Source organism: Cydia fagiglandana, chromosome 2, assembly GCF_963556715.1.
Source record: "Cydia fagiglandana chromosome 2, ilCydFagi1.1, whole genome shotgun sequence".
NCBI classification, from domain to species: Eukaryota; Metazoa; Arthropoda; class Insecta; order Lepidoptera; family Tortricidae; genus Cydia; species Cydia fagiglandana.
Window position 1 is genome coordinate 26,707,779 of NC_085933.1, and position 15,739 is coordinate 26,723,517.

A 15,739-nucleotide genomic window follows, 5' to 3' on the forward strand; every position below is an offset into this window, starting at 1 on the left:
CAATACATTGAATTTCAGCTGCTGTCATTTCTGTCTACTGTCACTGTCAAAAGTGTCAAAAGTCAAAAATTAGTTGTATGTATATGTTCTAGGTTAATTACGGAACGAAAATAAAAATATTTAAGACGTACATTGGGTACGCATTGAGTGAGTCTGTACGGTTTTTAGGTTATTATCCTTATAAATAAAACTTTCCTTCCTTACGTATACTTGGTGACGGTTTATTAACAACATTAGTTATTTCTAGACTGTAATACATACTCTCCTGGCCTGAGAGTCAATAAAACAGTGATGTCAGGGAATGAGAAGGAGAAGCCGCCGGACCCCGGTGGTGGCAATTCCACGGATTTGACGAACGATTCTGTAGCAATGGATATTGACGCTCAAACAAGGAAAAGAAACGCTAAATCTCTGGAATTGACACCAACCGACTTGTCCCGTGAACCACATGAAAAAAGACCAACACAGGGTGACATCAGCAATGCATCTATTTCCACTTTATATAAACACCCCGACCTTGAAAACGAAACACGTAAGTACGACAGCAAAGATAGTGGCCCATTTATAGTGCATATCTCACGAGTAACTGAATCTCCTAATGCGGGGTCCTCTCTCCAACCCATCAGAATAGGACAAATTTTCGCAAAGGACAGTGTTCCGGACATCAAAAAAGATGGCATCAAGTCTCTTGGTCGTAATCGCGTTGCGGTCGAATGCAAATCGGCAGATGCTGCCAATAAGCTAACTGAAAACCCCTGTTTAGCTCGCAATAACTTAACAGCATCGATCCCGTCATACCATGTGTCCCGCATGGGTCTTGTTCGCGGAGTCCCAGTAGAATGGTCAATGGAGGAGTTCGTCTCGGCTACTGATTTAAAAGAGGGAACTGGCAAAATTCTAAAAGCTCGCCGCCTTCAGCGCAAGGTCCTCAAAGAAGGCAGTCCACCATCATGGGTCCCGACCCAATCTGTGGTTGTCACAGTCGAAGGACAAAATTTGCCATCTAAGATTTATGCATTCTACACATCACTAAATGTGGAAGTATATGTGCTGCCAACCATTCAGTGCCGGAAATGCCTGCGATTTGGTCACATTCAAACACAATGCAGATCTGACGCGCGGTGCTACAAATGTGCCAAAAAACACCCCGGTGACACCTGCAACATTGCTCCGGAACATATTTCCTGCCTTTTCTGCACAGGGCGCCACCTTGCCACAGATAAAAACTGCCCAGAATTTGGTAGACAAAAGGCGATTAAACTGTTAATGTCAGAGCAAAATATTTCTTATCAGGAGGCTGCGGCACGTACTCCTACCGTTCGGAAAACATACTCTGATGTTACAAACACCATGTTCAGCCCTGTAGCTCCAGAAGCCCCTCGTCACTCTCTCTCTTCCGATTTGGCTCCCTCTGGTTCACAAGCCGCACCGATTGCTTCTCAATCCCGCCGCCAGACTATATACCGACCCGTTCGACCAAGGACTCCTCTGTCCCCCGGTTATGACCGCGTTGCACATCAAAATATAATTTCTACTCCCTCTTCTCAACTGCCAAATGGACACGCTCTTTCGCTTCCCCCCTTTGATACCGAGTCCTCTAATGACAATAGTGTGTCACTTATGTTAGCTCTAATGCAGAACTGGGTCGCCATGATTAGCGACTGTATACCGAACAACGTTGCCCATCATCTTGCTGCCATCAGAAAAGAACTAGCTTCAATCAAAGGTCCCTATGGCCAATATCCTACAGTGGAATAGTCGTAGTGTAAATCAAAAAAAACCTGATTTGATCAATTTAATCAACGAGCACTCTGTGACGGTTGCGGCCATTTCGGAGACATGGCTGAGACCTGGATCTCGTTTTAAGATCTCTGGGTTCTCATGCCTCCGAGATGACCGCAATGACGGTCGTGCAGGTAGTGCATTACTGATTAATAGGAAATATCCCTTCACACAAATTCATCTTCCCCCCCACTCCCATGAAATTAACGCTGTCGCCGCTAACGTCATGGGAATAAATATTATATCTGTTTACATTCCTCATCCAAATTTAAATCTAATTCCTGATCTCTCTACTCTCTTTTTTTCCGTCCCTCATCCCCTTCTGATTCTAGGCGATTTTAACTGCCATAACACCTCTTGGGGTTCTTCACACAGTGATACTTTCTCCTCATTTCTCATTGACCTGTTCGATGATATCAATGTAATAATAATTAATGATGGTACTCCCACTCACCGAGTGTACCCTGGTCAAAACCCCAAGTCGGTCTTAGATCTGTCTGCTTGCTCTCCTAACCTTTCTAGCCTGCTCTCCTATCAGGTTCTCAATCAATCTTTCGGAAGTGATCACTTTCCTATAATAATTTCTAAGCCATCTTCAGTATCTCCTCTTCCATCTCCGGAACCTCTTTTAAAATATAAGCTTGATAAGGCTGATTGGCCCAATTACTCAGCTCAAGTTGAAGATAAATTAAAAATATTAGATAGTGTAATTAGTCCCCTTGAAAGGTATTCTTTGTTCAAATCTATAATTCTAGAAGCAGCTGATAATCATATTCCTAAGAAAAAACCTTCTAGTTCTAAATTACCATCCCCACCTTGGTGGAATGCGGACTGTACTGCAGCAGTTAAGGAGAGAGACGATGCAGAACGGAGGTATAATTTGACCGGACTCACTGCAGATTTTACTTCTTTCAAAAAAATCTCTGCCCAAACCAAACGCCTTCTTAACAAAACAAAAAAGAAGGGATGGAAAGGATTTTGCGAAAGCCTTAACCCCAGAACCCCATCTTCACTGGTTTGGAGAAATATCAAAAAATTTCGAGGATCTTTTAAATCCGATCCCTCATCATCTTGCGATCCTTCTACCTGGCTGGAAGAATTTGCAAACAAACTGGCCCCTCCATCTGTCCCAGAAGAGAGGTGTATAAATCCAGTTTCCCCTTCACATCTAGTTCCATTAGACAACCCCTTTTCTATCTCAGAACTTGACATGGTTCTAACCGGTCTCCGTAACAGCTCACCTGGAGAAGATGGAATTCCGTATTGCTTCATCCAAAAATTGAGCCCCCCTTCCAAAGACCACCTTCTAAAACTCTTCAATTTGTTCTTCATGTCCGGCGAAGTCCCTGAGGATTGGAAGTCCCAAGTAGTAATCCCAATCTTGAAGCCAGGCAAAGATCCTCGCCAGGCATCTTCCTACCGCCCTATCGCATTATCTGCAACGATAGGAAAGATTTTTGAACACTTGGTGAAGAGCAGAGTGGAATGGTTGGTTGAGAGTAAAGGAATTCTAGCTAATACCCAATTTGGATTCCGCAAGGGAAGAAGTACCTTGGACAGTTTAACCATTTTAACTTCTGATATTAGACTGGCCCTCTCTAAGAAGCAGCAACTTGTTGGGTGTTTCCTGGATATCTCATCTGCTTACGACAATGTGCAAGTCCCTCTGCTCAGAGCAAAACTGCTACAGCTGAGCATACCTGCGAGAATTGTACAAATTGTCTGCAGGTTGTTCATGGGAAGAACCATTAAAATTAGAACTGGGAATACCTTCTACCCACCTTTAACAGTTTGGCAAGGCCTCCCCCAAGGCTCCGTTCTCAGCCCTCTTTTATATAACCTTTATACATTTGATGTTGAGCAATCTGTCCTCCCCTTCTGCAACATCCTGCAATATGCCGATGACTTGGTTGTCTATTCCGCAGTTCACAATTTAGATGAAGCGTCTTCTAGATTGAATGAGGCCCTGGTGTACCTCAAAGACTGGTTGGATGAGCATGGTCTTTCACTTTCACCCTCCAAATGTTGCACAGTCACTTTTACCCGCCGTCATACCATTCCTAATATTATTCTTCAATATGAAGACCAGATTATTCCCAACAGCAGCAGTGTAAAATTTCTGGGTGTTATTTTCGACTCCAAAATGACTGGCGTTCCACATTTAAAACATGTCATTGACAAGTGTGAAAAAGGCATTAATGTGCTCCGATCCCTTTCTGGGGTCTGGTGGGGTGCTCATCCGTACTGCCAAAAACTTGTTTACAATGCCTTAATTCGTAGCCAAATGGACTATGGTACATTTGTTCTAGAACCATGCAATAAAGTAGCTCTCAAGAAGTTAGATGCTATCCAAGCCAAATGTCTTCGGATAATCCTTGGTGCCATGAGATCCTCACCAAAGAATGGCATGCAGGTTGAGTGTGTGGATCCTCCTCTTTGTCTCCGCAGGCAACTCCTTGCAGACCGATATGTTTTGAGGGCATGTTCATTATCCAGCCACCCCCTCATTCCTCGCTTACAGGCTCTCTCATCTTTGATATCTGTAAATGCATATTGGACTCATAAACAAACACCAAGATTTATTAACAGCTTCAGAAAAATTGAAAACCTCCCTTCTTCACTTTATAGCACCAACAAGAATCCAATATTTGAATTTGAATATGATTGTTTAACTTTCCGCCCAAATGTAATTTTAGATTTTAATATCAATAAAAATGATCTAGGAGCTAATATTAAATTAAACAAAGAATTAGAAAAATGGCCAGATTTCTTACCAATCTACACAGATGCATCAAAATTGAACCCCAATAGCTGTGTAGGAGCAGCAATCTGGATCCCTAGATACCGCATTCTTTTATCATATAAATGCCCTTCACAGTCCTCCGTCTTCACTGGGGAATCAATCGCCTTAATGGAAGCAGTTGCATACGTCGAGTCTCACAAAATCCCCAAAGTTATCATTTTCTCTGATGCCAAAAGCTGCCTCCAAGCCGTATCTGGTAACCAGCTCAAAATGAAAATGATTTCCCCTTTCATCCTGAAACTTAAACAATTACTATACAGATGTGAAGAAATAGGCTTACAGGTAACATTAATATGGATTCCGGGTCACTGTGGGATTAACGGCAATGAGGATGCCGACATGTGGGCTAAGCAGGCCACTCTCAATGGATCGGAGACTCACAACATGGTTCTCGCATCTGACTTAATGATTAAAGCTCGCCGTGACTTAAGGGACGATTGGCAACAATTATGGGATTCCTCTAGACGACATGTAGGAAAACACTACGGAAATATACAGCCAATTATACCTCATAAACCATGGTTCTTCCGTTTTCGCTCTGCATGTAAATGGGCCACGTCTACTCTTTGCCGGCTTCGTTTGGGTCACGTCTGCACTCCTGTATTCCTTGCAAAAATTAGGGTGCGGGATAGCTCTTTATGCGAGTGCGGTCTTGACGAAGGAACGACGGAACACATTTTCTTTTCTTGCAACAGACTTAACCACTCTTTATATGATATCTTACCGAAAAATATTCCGCGGCCTATCAATTTTCAAACGCTTCTGGTTCTCATGGATCCTCCCATCACTGGAATTATTCTTAAACACATTCAAGAAAATAATATAAAACTTTAACGGCTTTACTTGCTCTACTCTTTCTATAATACTTGTCATCTTATATCTATTGTCCATTTCTTATTTTTCTCCTTATGTTGGCATGCTACCTAACTGTCAAAACTATCGCCTCTCCCGCTCTTTTTCTAATAAACTGTACATATGTCATGTGTTGTCTGTGATGTCCATAACAATAAATGTTTTTGTTTTAGGTTCCCAGCACAATTCCTATCACCAAATCAAAATTATTCACCGAACATTCTTAACGTGCGTGGTACGTCTTAAAACGTCGTCATTGGCAAAATCCCTCCTGCCAATACACACAAGAGGGGAAAGCCATAAAAAAAAAAAAAAAATTACGGAACAAAATGCGAATAATAAGTTTCCTAGCCAAAAAAGTCGGCGACCTCACCGTTAAATACTCAAATTTACCGGAGTCTTACATAAAAAGAAGTTATGAGCAGGTATTCAAATCGGAATACTCATGTACTTCCCTTATTTTTGTAGGACATAACCTATAAATTGTTATGTTTATTTTCAGGTGTATTGGAAGAACCCCGCGGGCTACCCACAGTACCCGAAGGCGCAGGTAGCTCGCAAGAAGTACCGTTTCACCACGAACCGTCCATGGACTGGCCAGTTCCGTATGCAAAATGAACGAAATGTGCATAGGAAAAAAGTATTCTTGGAGCCTGTTGGAGAATGGAGTTTCTTTAGGTAGCTAACACATTAATCAAATTACGGTTCAATGGCATTTTCAAGAAATATTAACCATTAATAACCTCATAGACATCAGGAACACTTCAGAAACCTATATTTTGTCATATTTTGTTTAAAAATTTTGTTTACTGTATCGCTATACTGTAAAACGTAGTTCAAGACCAAAAAAAGTAAACAATGTTGCCCCTTTTTACTAGCGCGTCTTGCATTTATGTAAAAATAAGTAAATATAAGTACTTTTTTAAATAGTAGGAGTAAAATTACGAATAAATAATGTATCATAGCATGATAATTTATCAAAAGGAATTTACTATTTTACAAACAAATTATTGCAATGGCAACATTGTCTTACTTTTTTTGGTCTTGAATTACGTTTTGCAGTTTAGTCATGGTGATCTTTTTCTTTTCTGATTTTATGAAGCATGTAATCTTTGATTTGTGTAACTGTGGAATAAAATATAAATATATTTTTTTTCAGAGGTGACCGGGTGGAGGTGATGGTGGGCAAAGACAAGGGCAAGCAGGGCATTGTGGTGCAGGTGATACAGGAGCGCAACTGGGTCATTGTGGAGGGGCTCAACACACACCTCAGAACAGTATGTAGTTTTACTTAAGGCCACTTGCATCATTCACTAACCCGGGGTTAACCAGTTAAACCGCGAGTTATCATTGTTTACTTACTTACTTACTGCCATGACGCAGCGACCCGAAGTGGATCTTGGCCTCTGAGACTAAGGAATGCCATGCTTCTCTGTCTAGCGCCGTTTCTGTCCAATCGACGGCATCGAGCACATTCAGATCTTTCACGACCTCATCGCATCATCATTACCAGTACAATTTGACACTAGGTTAATGGTTTAACCACTTAACCCCGGGCTAGTGGGATGGTGCAAGTGGGCCTTAGACATGCAAAGACAAGGGCAATCAACAGGTTGTGGCTTAAAAATCATGTTTCGGTTGAAGGTTCGGTTTCGGCCGAAACTGGAGTAAAACCGAAACTTCAATTGCGGTTTCAACAAAAAATCCGGTTTCGGACAGACATTACTAATGAAACGTAAATTTGTTATTCATTCCAGGTAGGCAAAGACAAGGAGTTCCCGGGCGTGACAATAAGATCAGAAGCGCCCTTGCTGGTCACCACTGATGTCAAATTAGTGGATCCCGAAACACTCAAGCCAACTGAAGTTGAGTGGCGGTATACGGAGGAGGGCGAAAAAGTAAGAAAATACTTATTTGAGCAACAAGAGAGCAAAGTTACTTTTTGCTGCAAGAGGTTGTAAAGAAAGTTTTTGGCCAAAATTTCATTTTTGGTACAAGCTTTTAGCGCTGACTGTACTTTTCTTACTACAGACAACTAATACTCATCGAGACAATTCTAAAAACCCCTACACAATTAGGTTGCGTTGTTTCATCACAGAGTTTCTATGGCCACTTCCTGTCTCCATCATCAGATCAATCAATCAATCAATCAATCAACATTTATTCAGCAAATAGGCCACAAGGGCACTTTTACACGTCAACATTGAATTTACATAAAAGCAAAAATAATAACATCAACAATTTTATAAAATAAAACTAACAATTCAATCTAACGTATTACAATTACTAAGAGATGTATATGGTCTCTTAATGTCGAATTACATACAAAATACAGATAAAAAAAACACACAAAAAAAATCTATAATATTTAGAGGTGTAAATGTCTCTAGGTGTCAGAACTATAAGATTATATAGTTTATCAAGTTATCCTTAGAGATGTATAGGGTCTCCAAGAGTCAATATCCTGTATAATTAATACATTCATTAAAAGAAAAGAAACATACGAGAACAGAATGAGGCGTCTCACTGTAATTAATTAATAAAAGTTACTAAGTATAATAGCTCGTGTTAGCTTAACAAACCAGTCTCCACAAACAGCACCCGTTCACGAGTATGACGCGTATCTCAGCCATCGCCTCCCTCAACCTTCATTCGGGAAAGTGGCGACCCGATCAACAACGCCACCGTAAGCAAAGACTTTTAAGCGAGCATGACATGTTCAAGCTACCGGCCTATATTAATATTAAAATAGTAATAACATGTAGCTGTAAGACACGGCATTTTGTGCTCATATTTTACATAAAAAGACAGTAATATAGCTTCACATAATTACTAGCCTATGATCAGCTCGATGGTACCATAATATTGCATTGTCATCCGATTTATACATGCATGCAAAATTTCAGCTCAATTGGAAACCGGGAAGTGGATCAAATTTAACTTGCAAGATTTGATTACAGACAGACAGACATCGTTCAGGTGAAACTAAATAAAAGCTTGTAAAATAATTTGGTCTTGTGTGGCACATAGAAGTTTTCACTGCAGACAGCAGTGAAAAAAAAAGGGGACAACCATAACTCAGTAATCGCCCACCATTGGAATTTAACCATAATTGACCTTACTAACTTTTTGACGGCGGATCTTGCGACTCTTAAAAACTAATAAAACTATTTAGGAATCAATTATATGTCATAAAAAGCAGAGCTTTGCGCCTTGCAATCTTTTAAAAGAAAAAAATCACTGACTGTTTCAGGTTCGAGTCTCAACAGCCAGCAGCCGCATCATCCCAATACCAAAGGCGGCCGAAGAAACCATAGATTATAAAAGCAAGGAGCTGTATTTGGAAAACGACGAGAAGGATACCAAAACTGATGCTGTCACCAAGGTGCGTCTTATTACAATTCCACAGAATAAATTAATAATACTTAATAATTTAAATTTAATATTATTATGACTTAAGTCAGTTAATTAAGTAATTTAATTTAAGGAATTGGTGTTAATTATTTATTTTTAGTTATTTTTGTAATTATTATGTATATGGACTGTTTGTCTGAAATAAACGTTACATTACATTAATAGTACTAGCTAGGTACAAAAGATTCACTCTAACAAAACGCGTCTATTACGAAAGATATAATCGCCAGGTGGCGCAAGCGCAAGCATGCGTACGTTCCGTAGCGGTGCGCGACAACTACTACTGCTAGACACCAAAACTGGTGTGGGCCGCATGTACTTGTAGCGATGCGACGAAATCGCGGAGTGAGCCACGCCTGGGGCCCGTTTCTCAAAAGCTTGTCCCTTTCTAACAAAAGCTGTCAAAAAGGGACTTCCACTTGGATTACAAGTTACAAGCTTTTGATAAACAGGGCACTGGTCTTATTACGAAACTGTATTCTTATTACGAGTGCGTCTTGTTACTATCGAAAGACCCTTATTAACTGACTTCAAAAAAGGAGGTTACCATCAACCGTTTCAAACCAACTTCAAACATCAATTGCTAGCGCATACAAAACGTATAATATTTTACAAATATAAAATTTATTTCGGTATCAAGCATACATGAAATATAGGATAAAACAAATCTATCTTCCCTATGAAAGTTTTAATATCCTCCTGGCCCAAGGCCCAAGGTCCTACCTATGGTACTTATTCAGTTCAATGAAATTTAAATCATATTCAATAAGAATAGAGTCGCATTTGTTTTGTTTCGTTAAATTTTCAAACAAATTTCTAAATCAACTCTATTCCCTGCACTCATCATCATCATCATCTCAGCCATAGGACGTCAACTGCTGAACATAGACCTCCCCCTTGGACCTCCATTCGTACCGGTTGGAAGCGACCCGCATCCAGCGTCTTCCGGCGGCCTTAACAAGGTAGTCCGTCCATCTTGTGGGTGGACGTCCTACGCTGCGCTTGCTAGTCCGTGGTCTCCACTCGAGCACTTTTCGACCCCGTCGGCCATCTTCTCTGCGCGCAATGTGGCCTGCCCATTGCCACTTCAGCTTGCTAAACCGGTGGGCTATGTCGGTGACTTTAGTTCGTCTACGGGTCACCTCATTCTCGTTGCATCCTCTCCATAGCTCGATGAACGACTTTGAATTTTGAGATGAGGCCGATAGTAAAAGACCACGTTTCGGAGCCGTAAGTTCCCTGCACTATAGGTTCAAATTTCTAAGATATATATGTCTCATTGCAGATCACGTTCCAGCCCAGACTAGCCACTTTCGAGATGGACGTCATGGAATCTATGGGCATCAAAGAAGACCGGGTGCCGGCCAGGACCTACTGGTACTGAAGCAGACAAAGTAATAGTTTATGTATAGCTTATGTTTAATAAAAATAGAAATACCAACTATTCTTTTCATTTACTGTACAGTCAAGGTCTAAAATATGGATACGGATAGTCAATAAAATCTATACACTACTTTAATGTACAGTCATCAGCAATAGTATCTTACACAACTAGGGCCGCAAAAATATATGACGCGCTCTTATTGCGCTCCAAATAAGAACGTGTCACAAATTTTTGCGGCCCTAGTTGTGTAAGATACTATTGCTGATGACTGTATAATAAGGTAATGTATACATAGTTTAGGCGCCTTGTCCGTATCGATATTTTAGATTGTAAAGAGTAGGTGAAATTTCGAAGCTGAACTGGTACTCATAGAGGTAAACCATTTCTAAAATGTGTGTGCTTCTAAGAGTGGTATTCCACCTATCCGGTTTCTTTGTCCAGTGGGTCCCACATTTTGCTTAATGAGAGAGTGAGACGCAATGACATTGGACAAAGACATTGGACTGGTGGAATACCACCCTTAAATACACCCACGCCACCGTCTAAAATAATCGTATTATAGATGAAAGTGTAGAGGACTGCGATAAAAAAATGTTTTTTTTAGGGATGTACCGACTAGTCGCCGACTAGTCGGGAAAGCCGACTATCCGGCCACATTTGTAGTCGGCGATTAGTCGGCGACTAGTCGGCAAAAATGGCCGATTAGTCGGCACTTTATTAGTGAAAGAAAAACAGAAAAAAAGAAACCAACAGTCAATATTTACCATATGTTTTATGTCTATTTTACCAAAATACCTATTTAGGGTGTGAAAACTATTGTTCATATAAATGACCGTTTGATCGTTATTGTATGGTGGTGGGCTGGTGTTTTCCTCTACAGGTCGATCTCAATTGATTCTCGTGTAATTTCATGGCCAAGTTCTATACTTAAAGGATTTTATTATAATTCAGTTTTTGTTTTTTAATGGTGGAGCCATGGGGAACTATTAATGTTATTGCAAAATTTAGAGACTTATAAACAGGGCACGTTGCTCGTAAAGACGCTGACTACAGGGGATAGGTTCTTAACTGGCGACTACATACGGGAAATAGAGCCTTGGAAATATGTACCTCCTACAAGTTGTACCTACTGACGGTCTGCTCAGGATCGCAAAATAAAATAAAGACAGAAATTGAACGAGGATTCTTATGATATACGTAGGTCTTTGAACCCGTAGAGAACACCTTTCAGCCAAGCTAATATATGAATAGCGCAACCAAAAGAGCAAAACTATTGTTTTTCACCTGAACTTATACGAAACTAATGATCTGGCCGACTAGCCGACTAGTCGGCCGACTAATCGGCCATTCGAGCGCCGATTAGTCGGCTAGTCGGCCAAATCAATAGTCGGCACATCACTAGTTTTTTTCTATTTCTTTCTCTCTGTCTATCGTGGTAAGGTTAACAGTGCCCCTGGTATTCCATCTGTCCAATGTGCAGTGCGTCTCACTCTCTCACTAAGCAAAATGTAAGATTCAAACACATATTGGAAAAAGAAATTGGACAGGCGAATACCTGAGCCGCAAGTTAAAATCTCGCTTGAAAATGTTGTAGGTAAATAATTTGCTAGAATTGCGACGAATTTAGGCATTTATGATACGAGGCTTCGATAATGGGTCTAATATTATTAGTGCGTTATTGTCGTTCTGCAAATCCATAATAATATTGATATCATTCGAAAATGGGCCCATCATACTTAATCATGTTATTGCCAAAGCCTGACACATCACAACAACGTGACGTCACATGTTTGCTTTAACTTTAACCTTTTTATCTAGCGGTTATCTTTCCGATAACTGTTGCTTGATAATTCGCGGGGGGTATTTTTATAGCGCTTTGTGGCGCGTTACTTCAATTATGTTATTAAATATAAGAAGTATTGTAACAATGTTTGAATAAAGGAACATTGGAAATGGAAATGTTCACTTGGGCGAGACTTGAACTCGCCACTAGGGATATTATACCTATCACCGCCCACCGCTCTACAAACCAAGATTCAGTATAATGTCAAAATCAAGTAAGATCAATAACTCGGTATGGAACCGACCGTCTTCAAGCCCTTTCATCGCCATAAAGTTCTTGCGTTTGCCATAAACCTACACATCATCATCATCATCATTGGCCACAGCATCTTGACAAATAACTGTTGCAGCGACGTTTATTAAGAAGAGGTCTGTGTCTGTGCGCCGTCGGAGATCGGAGGTGCGGCACACCTTTACCTGTGGCTGTAAAGTCCAATCGCAGCACGACACTTCCTGCCACGAAACGCGAATCTGTTGATGGTTCCTGTGAAGCCGTCTTTTCTGCCTTAAATCATCGAGCCAGACTTCATCATGCTTCGCTATGCCGTCTTGTAAGAGGTTACGCCACTCCGCTCTTTTAAGCAGTGTTGCGAACTTGGCATAAATGATGCCAGATCTGGCATATTTTCACTTGCTTTGGCACCAACATTTTCCATTTAGCATCTGGCATATTTTTTAGCATAATTTAGTCTAAGCCAAGTTTGCACCAACTTGGCAGCAACAATATGCGTCATCGCCTTATGTGGGTCATATTTTCATAAGCATTTTGACTTTTGTGGACGGATGGACGTCGACGGACTATATAAAGTTGGTCAAGCAGATCTTGTCAGTAGAAAACGGCGACAAATAAAAAAAAAAGAGTTTTAAGTGTCTTAATTTCAAGTGATATTTTAGCATTTTTTTAGAATAGGTATTTCATAAAACTTTGGCATAATTTTGGCATAATCTAGACATTAGTCTAGCATTTTTTCAAAATCCGAGTTGGCAACACTGCTTTTAAGAGCGCTCTTACAAGAAAAGTCGAAATAATGCAAAATTGATGATACTATAGTTCGTTTTTTTTAGCATTAGAAAGAACTTCGCAGAAGTAAGCTTGTGGTTCCAAATCCGGCACTTTTAGCGGTAATAATTTGAAGTAAATTATATGTATTGACCGTGCTACATTAGATAATTAAATAATTATTAACAATTAAAGAGCCTGATAAAAACTGTACGCTTACTTCTGTGGAGTTCTTTCTAATGCTAAAAAAAACGAACTATAGTCGACGAAATTCAGGACTTTGTGCTCATTATTAGAAACAATGAGTACTTGTTCCAGTAAAAGCGTCTTCTTATCTTTTTAAATATCGTTGTAAATATTAGAAAAAGGACTTATTAAATTAGTAATGAATTTTTTTCTGATGGTCGTTTCCGAAAAACCCCGTGAAGCACTGAACGGCAAGCTCTTATTTGGAAATGTTGAGAAGTTTACTCTGCTAAACCTGGCTATTTTGTATTACTAATACCCTGTACTTTAGGCATATCAAACGATATTTTTCCTACATACCTTTGAGAAAGAGAAAATCAAAGTAAAACGAACTCAATTTTCTCTCCGAAACAAGTGTCAATTTCTACGAAAATCTACTTAATATCGAAGTCATTTTCATACTCAAGCAATCTGCAACGTTTGCTTATACTGTTGGTATACATTAGTGTTTATGAAATTCTACTATAATTTTTTGGCAATTTTTTGAAAACTACTCTATATTACCGATGACGCGCGCTCGCCAGCTCAGTGCCGCGGCAGAGCTTGTACAGGCAGGACGTGTGTCGGTCGGCTCCGCACATTTTCAACGGCGACGACGAGGTTTTTTATCATTGTGTGCGGCGGGCGCCGTGTAAAACGCTATACTGTGTGCGTGTAAACCGCAACGAGAGACTTTGATCCTAGCACTGTTTTTATAGTATTATAATTTATAATGGTACAGTTTAATAAACTACCGGACAGGATTAAAAATATTTGAAACGACCTGACATTCTATATGTATTTATTTGACTCAAGATAGTACTCAGGGTCTGATGATGGAGCCGGAAGGTGGTCACCGGTACCAATCAACCATGCAACTAAACCACTTTGTGTTTAGGCTCGTTTTATTCATCTCAACAAGATCTTTGACACAAGATAGTACTCAGGGTCTGATGATGGAGCCGGAAGGTGGTCACTGGTACCAATCAACCATGCAACTAAACCACTTCGTGTTTGGGCACGTTTGATTCGGCTCAACAAGATCTTTGACTTAAGATAGTACTCAGGGTCTGATGATGGAGCCGGAAGTTGGTCACCAGTACCAGTCAACCATGCAACTAAACCACTTCGTGTTTAGGCTCGTTTTATTCGTCTCAACAAGATCTTTGACACAAGATAGTACTCAGGGTCTGATGATGGAGCCGGAAGGTGGTCACCGGTTCCAATCAACCATGCAACTAAACCACTTCGTGTTTAGGCTCGTTTGATTCGTCTCAACAAGATCTTTGACACAAGATAGTACTCAGGGTCTGATGATGGAGCCGGAAGGTGGTCACCGGTACCAATCAACCATGCAACTAAACCACTTTGTGTTTAGGCTCGTTTTATTCGTCTTAACAAGATCTTTGACACAAAATAGTACTCAGGGTCTGTTGATGGAGCCGGAAGGTGGTCACCGGTACCAATAAACCATGCAACTAAACCACTTCGTGTTTGGGCTTGTTTGATTCGGCTCAACAAGATCTTTGACTTAAGATAGTACTCAGGGTCTGATGATGGAGCCGGAAGGTGGTCACCAGTACCAATCAACCATGCAACTAAACCACTTCGTGTTTAGGCTCGTTTTATTCGTCTCAACAAGATCTTTGACACAAGATAGTACTCAGGGTCTGATGATGGAGCCGGAAGGTGGTCACCGGTACCAATCAACCGTGCAACGAAACCACTTCGTGTTTAGGCTCGTTTTATTCGTCTCAACAAGATCTTTGACACAAGATAGTACTCAGGGTCTGATGATGGAGCCGGAAGGTGGTCACCGGTACCAATCAACCATGCAACTAAACCACTTCGTGTTTGGGCTCGTTTGATTAGTCTCAACAAGATCTTTGACACTGAAGATACACAAGGTTTGATTATGGAGCTGAAAGGTGGCCACGGGTACCAGTCTATCATGTAACTGAACCACTTCGTGTTTAGGCACGTTTTATTCATCTCGACAAGATCTTTGACACAAGATAGTACTCAGGATCTGATGATGGAGCTCGAAGGTGGCGACGGGTACCTGTCTATCATGCAGTGTTGGCATCAATCTGAACTAAATCAATCCGGATTGATCAATCGAATTGACGCGTCAATCCGAATTGATCAATCCGAATTGATCAATTCGAATTGATTTAATTCTGATTGACGCGTCAATCCGATTGAATCAATTGGAATTAACGCATCAATCCTCAATTCGGATTAAATCAATTCTCAATCTAGATCAACCTAGGGTCCCTTTCCCTTCCCTAAGATTAGTTTTCAAAGGTGTCCTTTTTAAGCACTTACTTACTGGACTTAAAGTCGATATCTGAGGTTCCCAGAGGTTCGAAAACATGTTCCTGATGTCAGTATTGACTGATGTCCCTTTTAGGGACATTTTTCGAAATTGGCCAAT

At 40.5% G+C, this 15,739-nt stretch overlaps 2 protein-coding genes across 2 annotated transcripts in view; both read left to right on the forward strand.

Moving 5' to 3' along the window:
* The window catches only part of LOC134679533 (juvenile hormone epoxide hydrolase-like), a 331,027-nt gene that overhangs the window by 21,508 nt on the left and 293,780 nt on the right, over positions 1 to 15,739 (forward strand). The gene's annotated exons all lie outside the window — the stretch shown is intronic.
* LOC134679539 (large ribosomal subunit protein uL24m) lies at positions 66 to 10,292 on the forward strand. Its single transcript, XM_063538495.1, has 7 exons — positions 66 to 95; positions 5,753 to 5,862; positions 5,940 to 6,115; positions 6,597 to 6,714; positions 7,195 to 7,335; positions 8,691 to 8,822; positions 10,137 to 10,292. Exons 2-7 carry the CDS (start codon positions 5,767 to 5,769, stop codon positions 10,233 to 10,235), a joined length of 762 nt encoding a protein of 253 aa, XP_063394565.1. The 5' UTR covers positions 66 to 95; positions 5,753 to 5,766; the 3' UTR covers positions 10,236 to 10,292.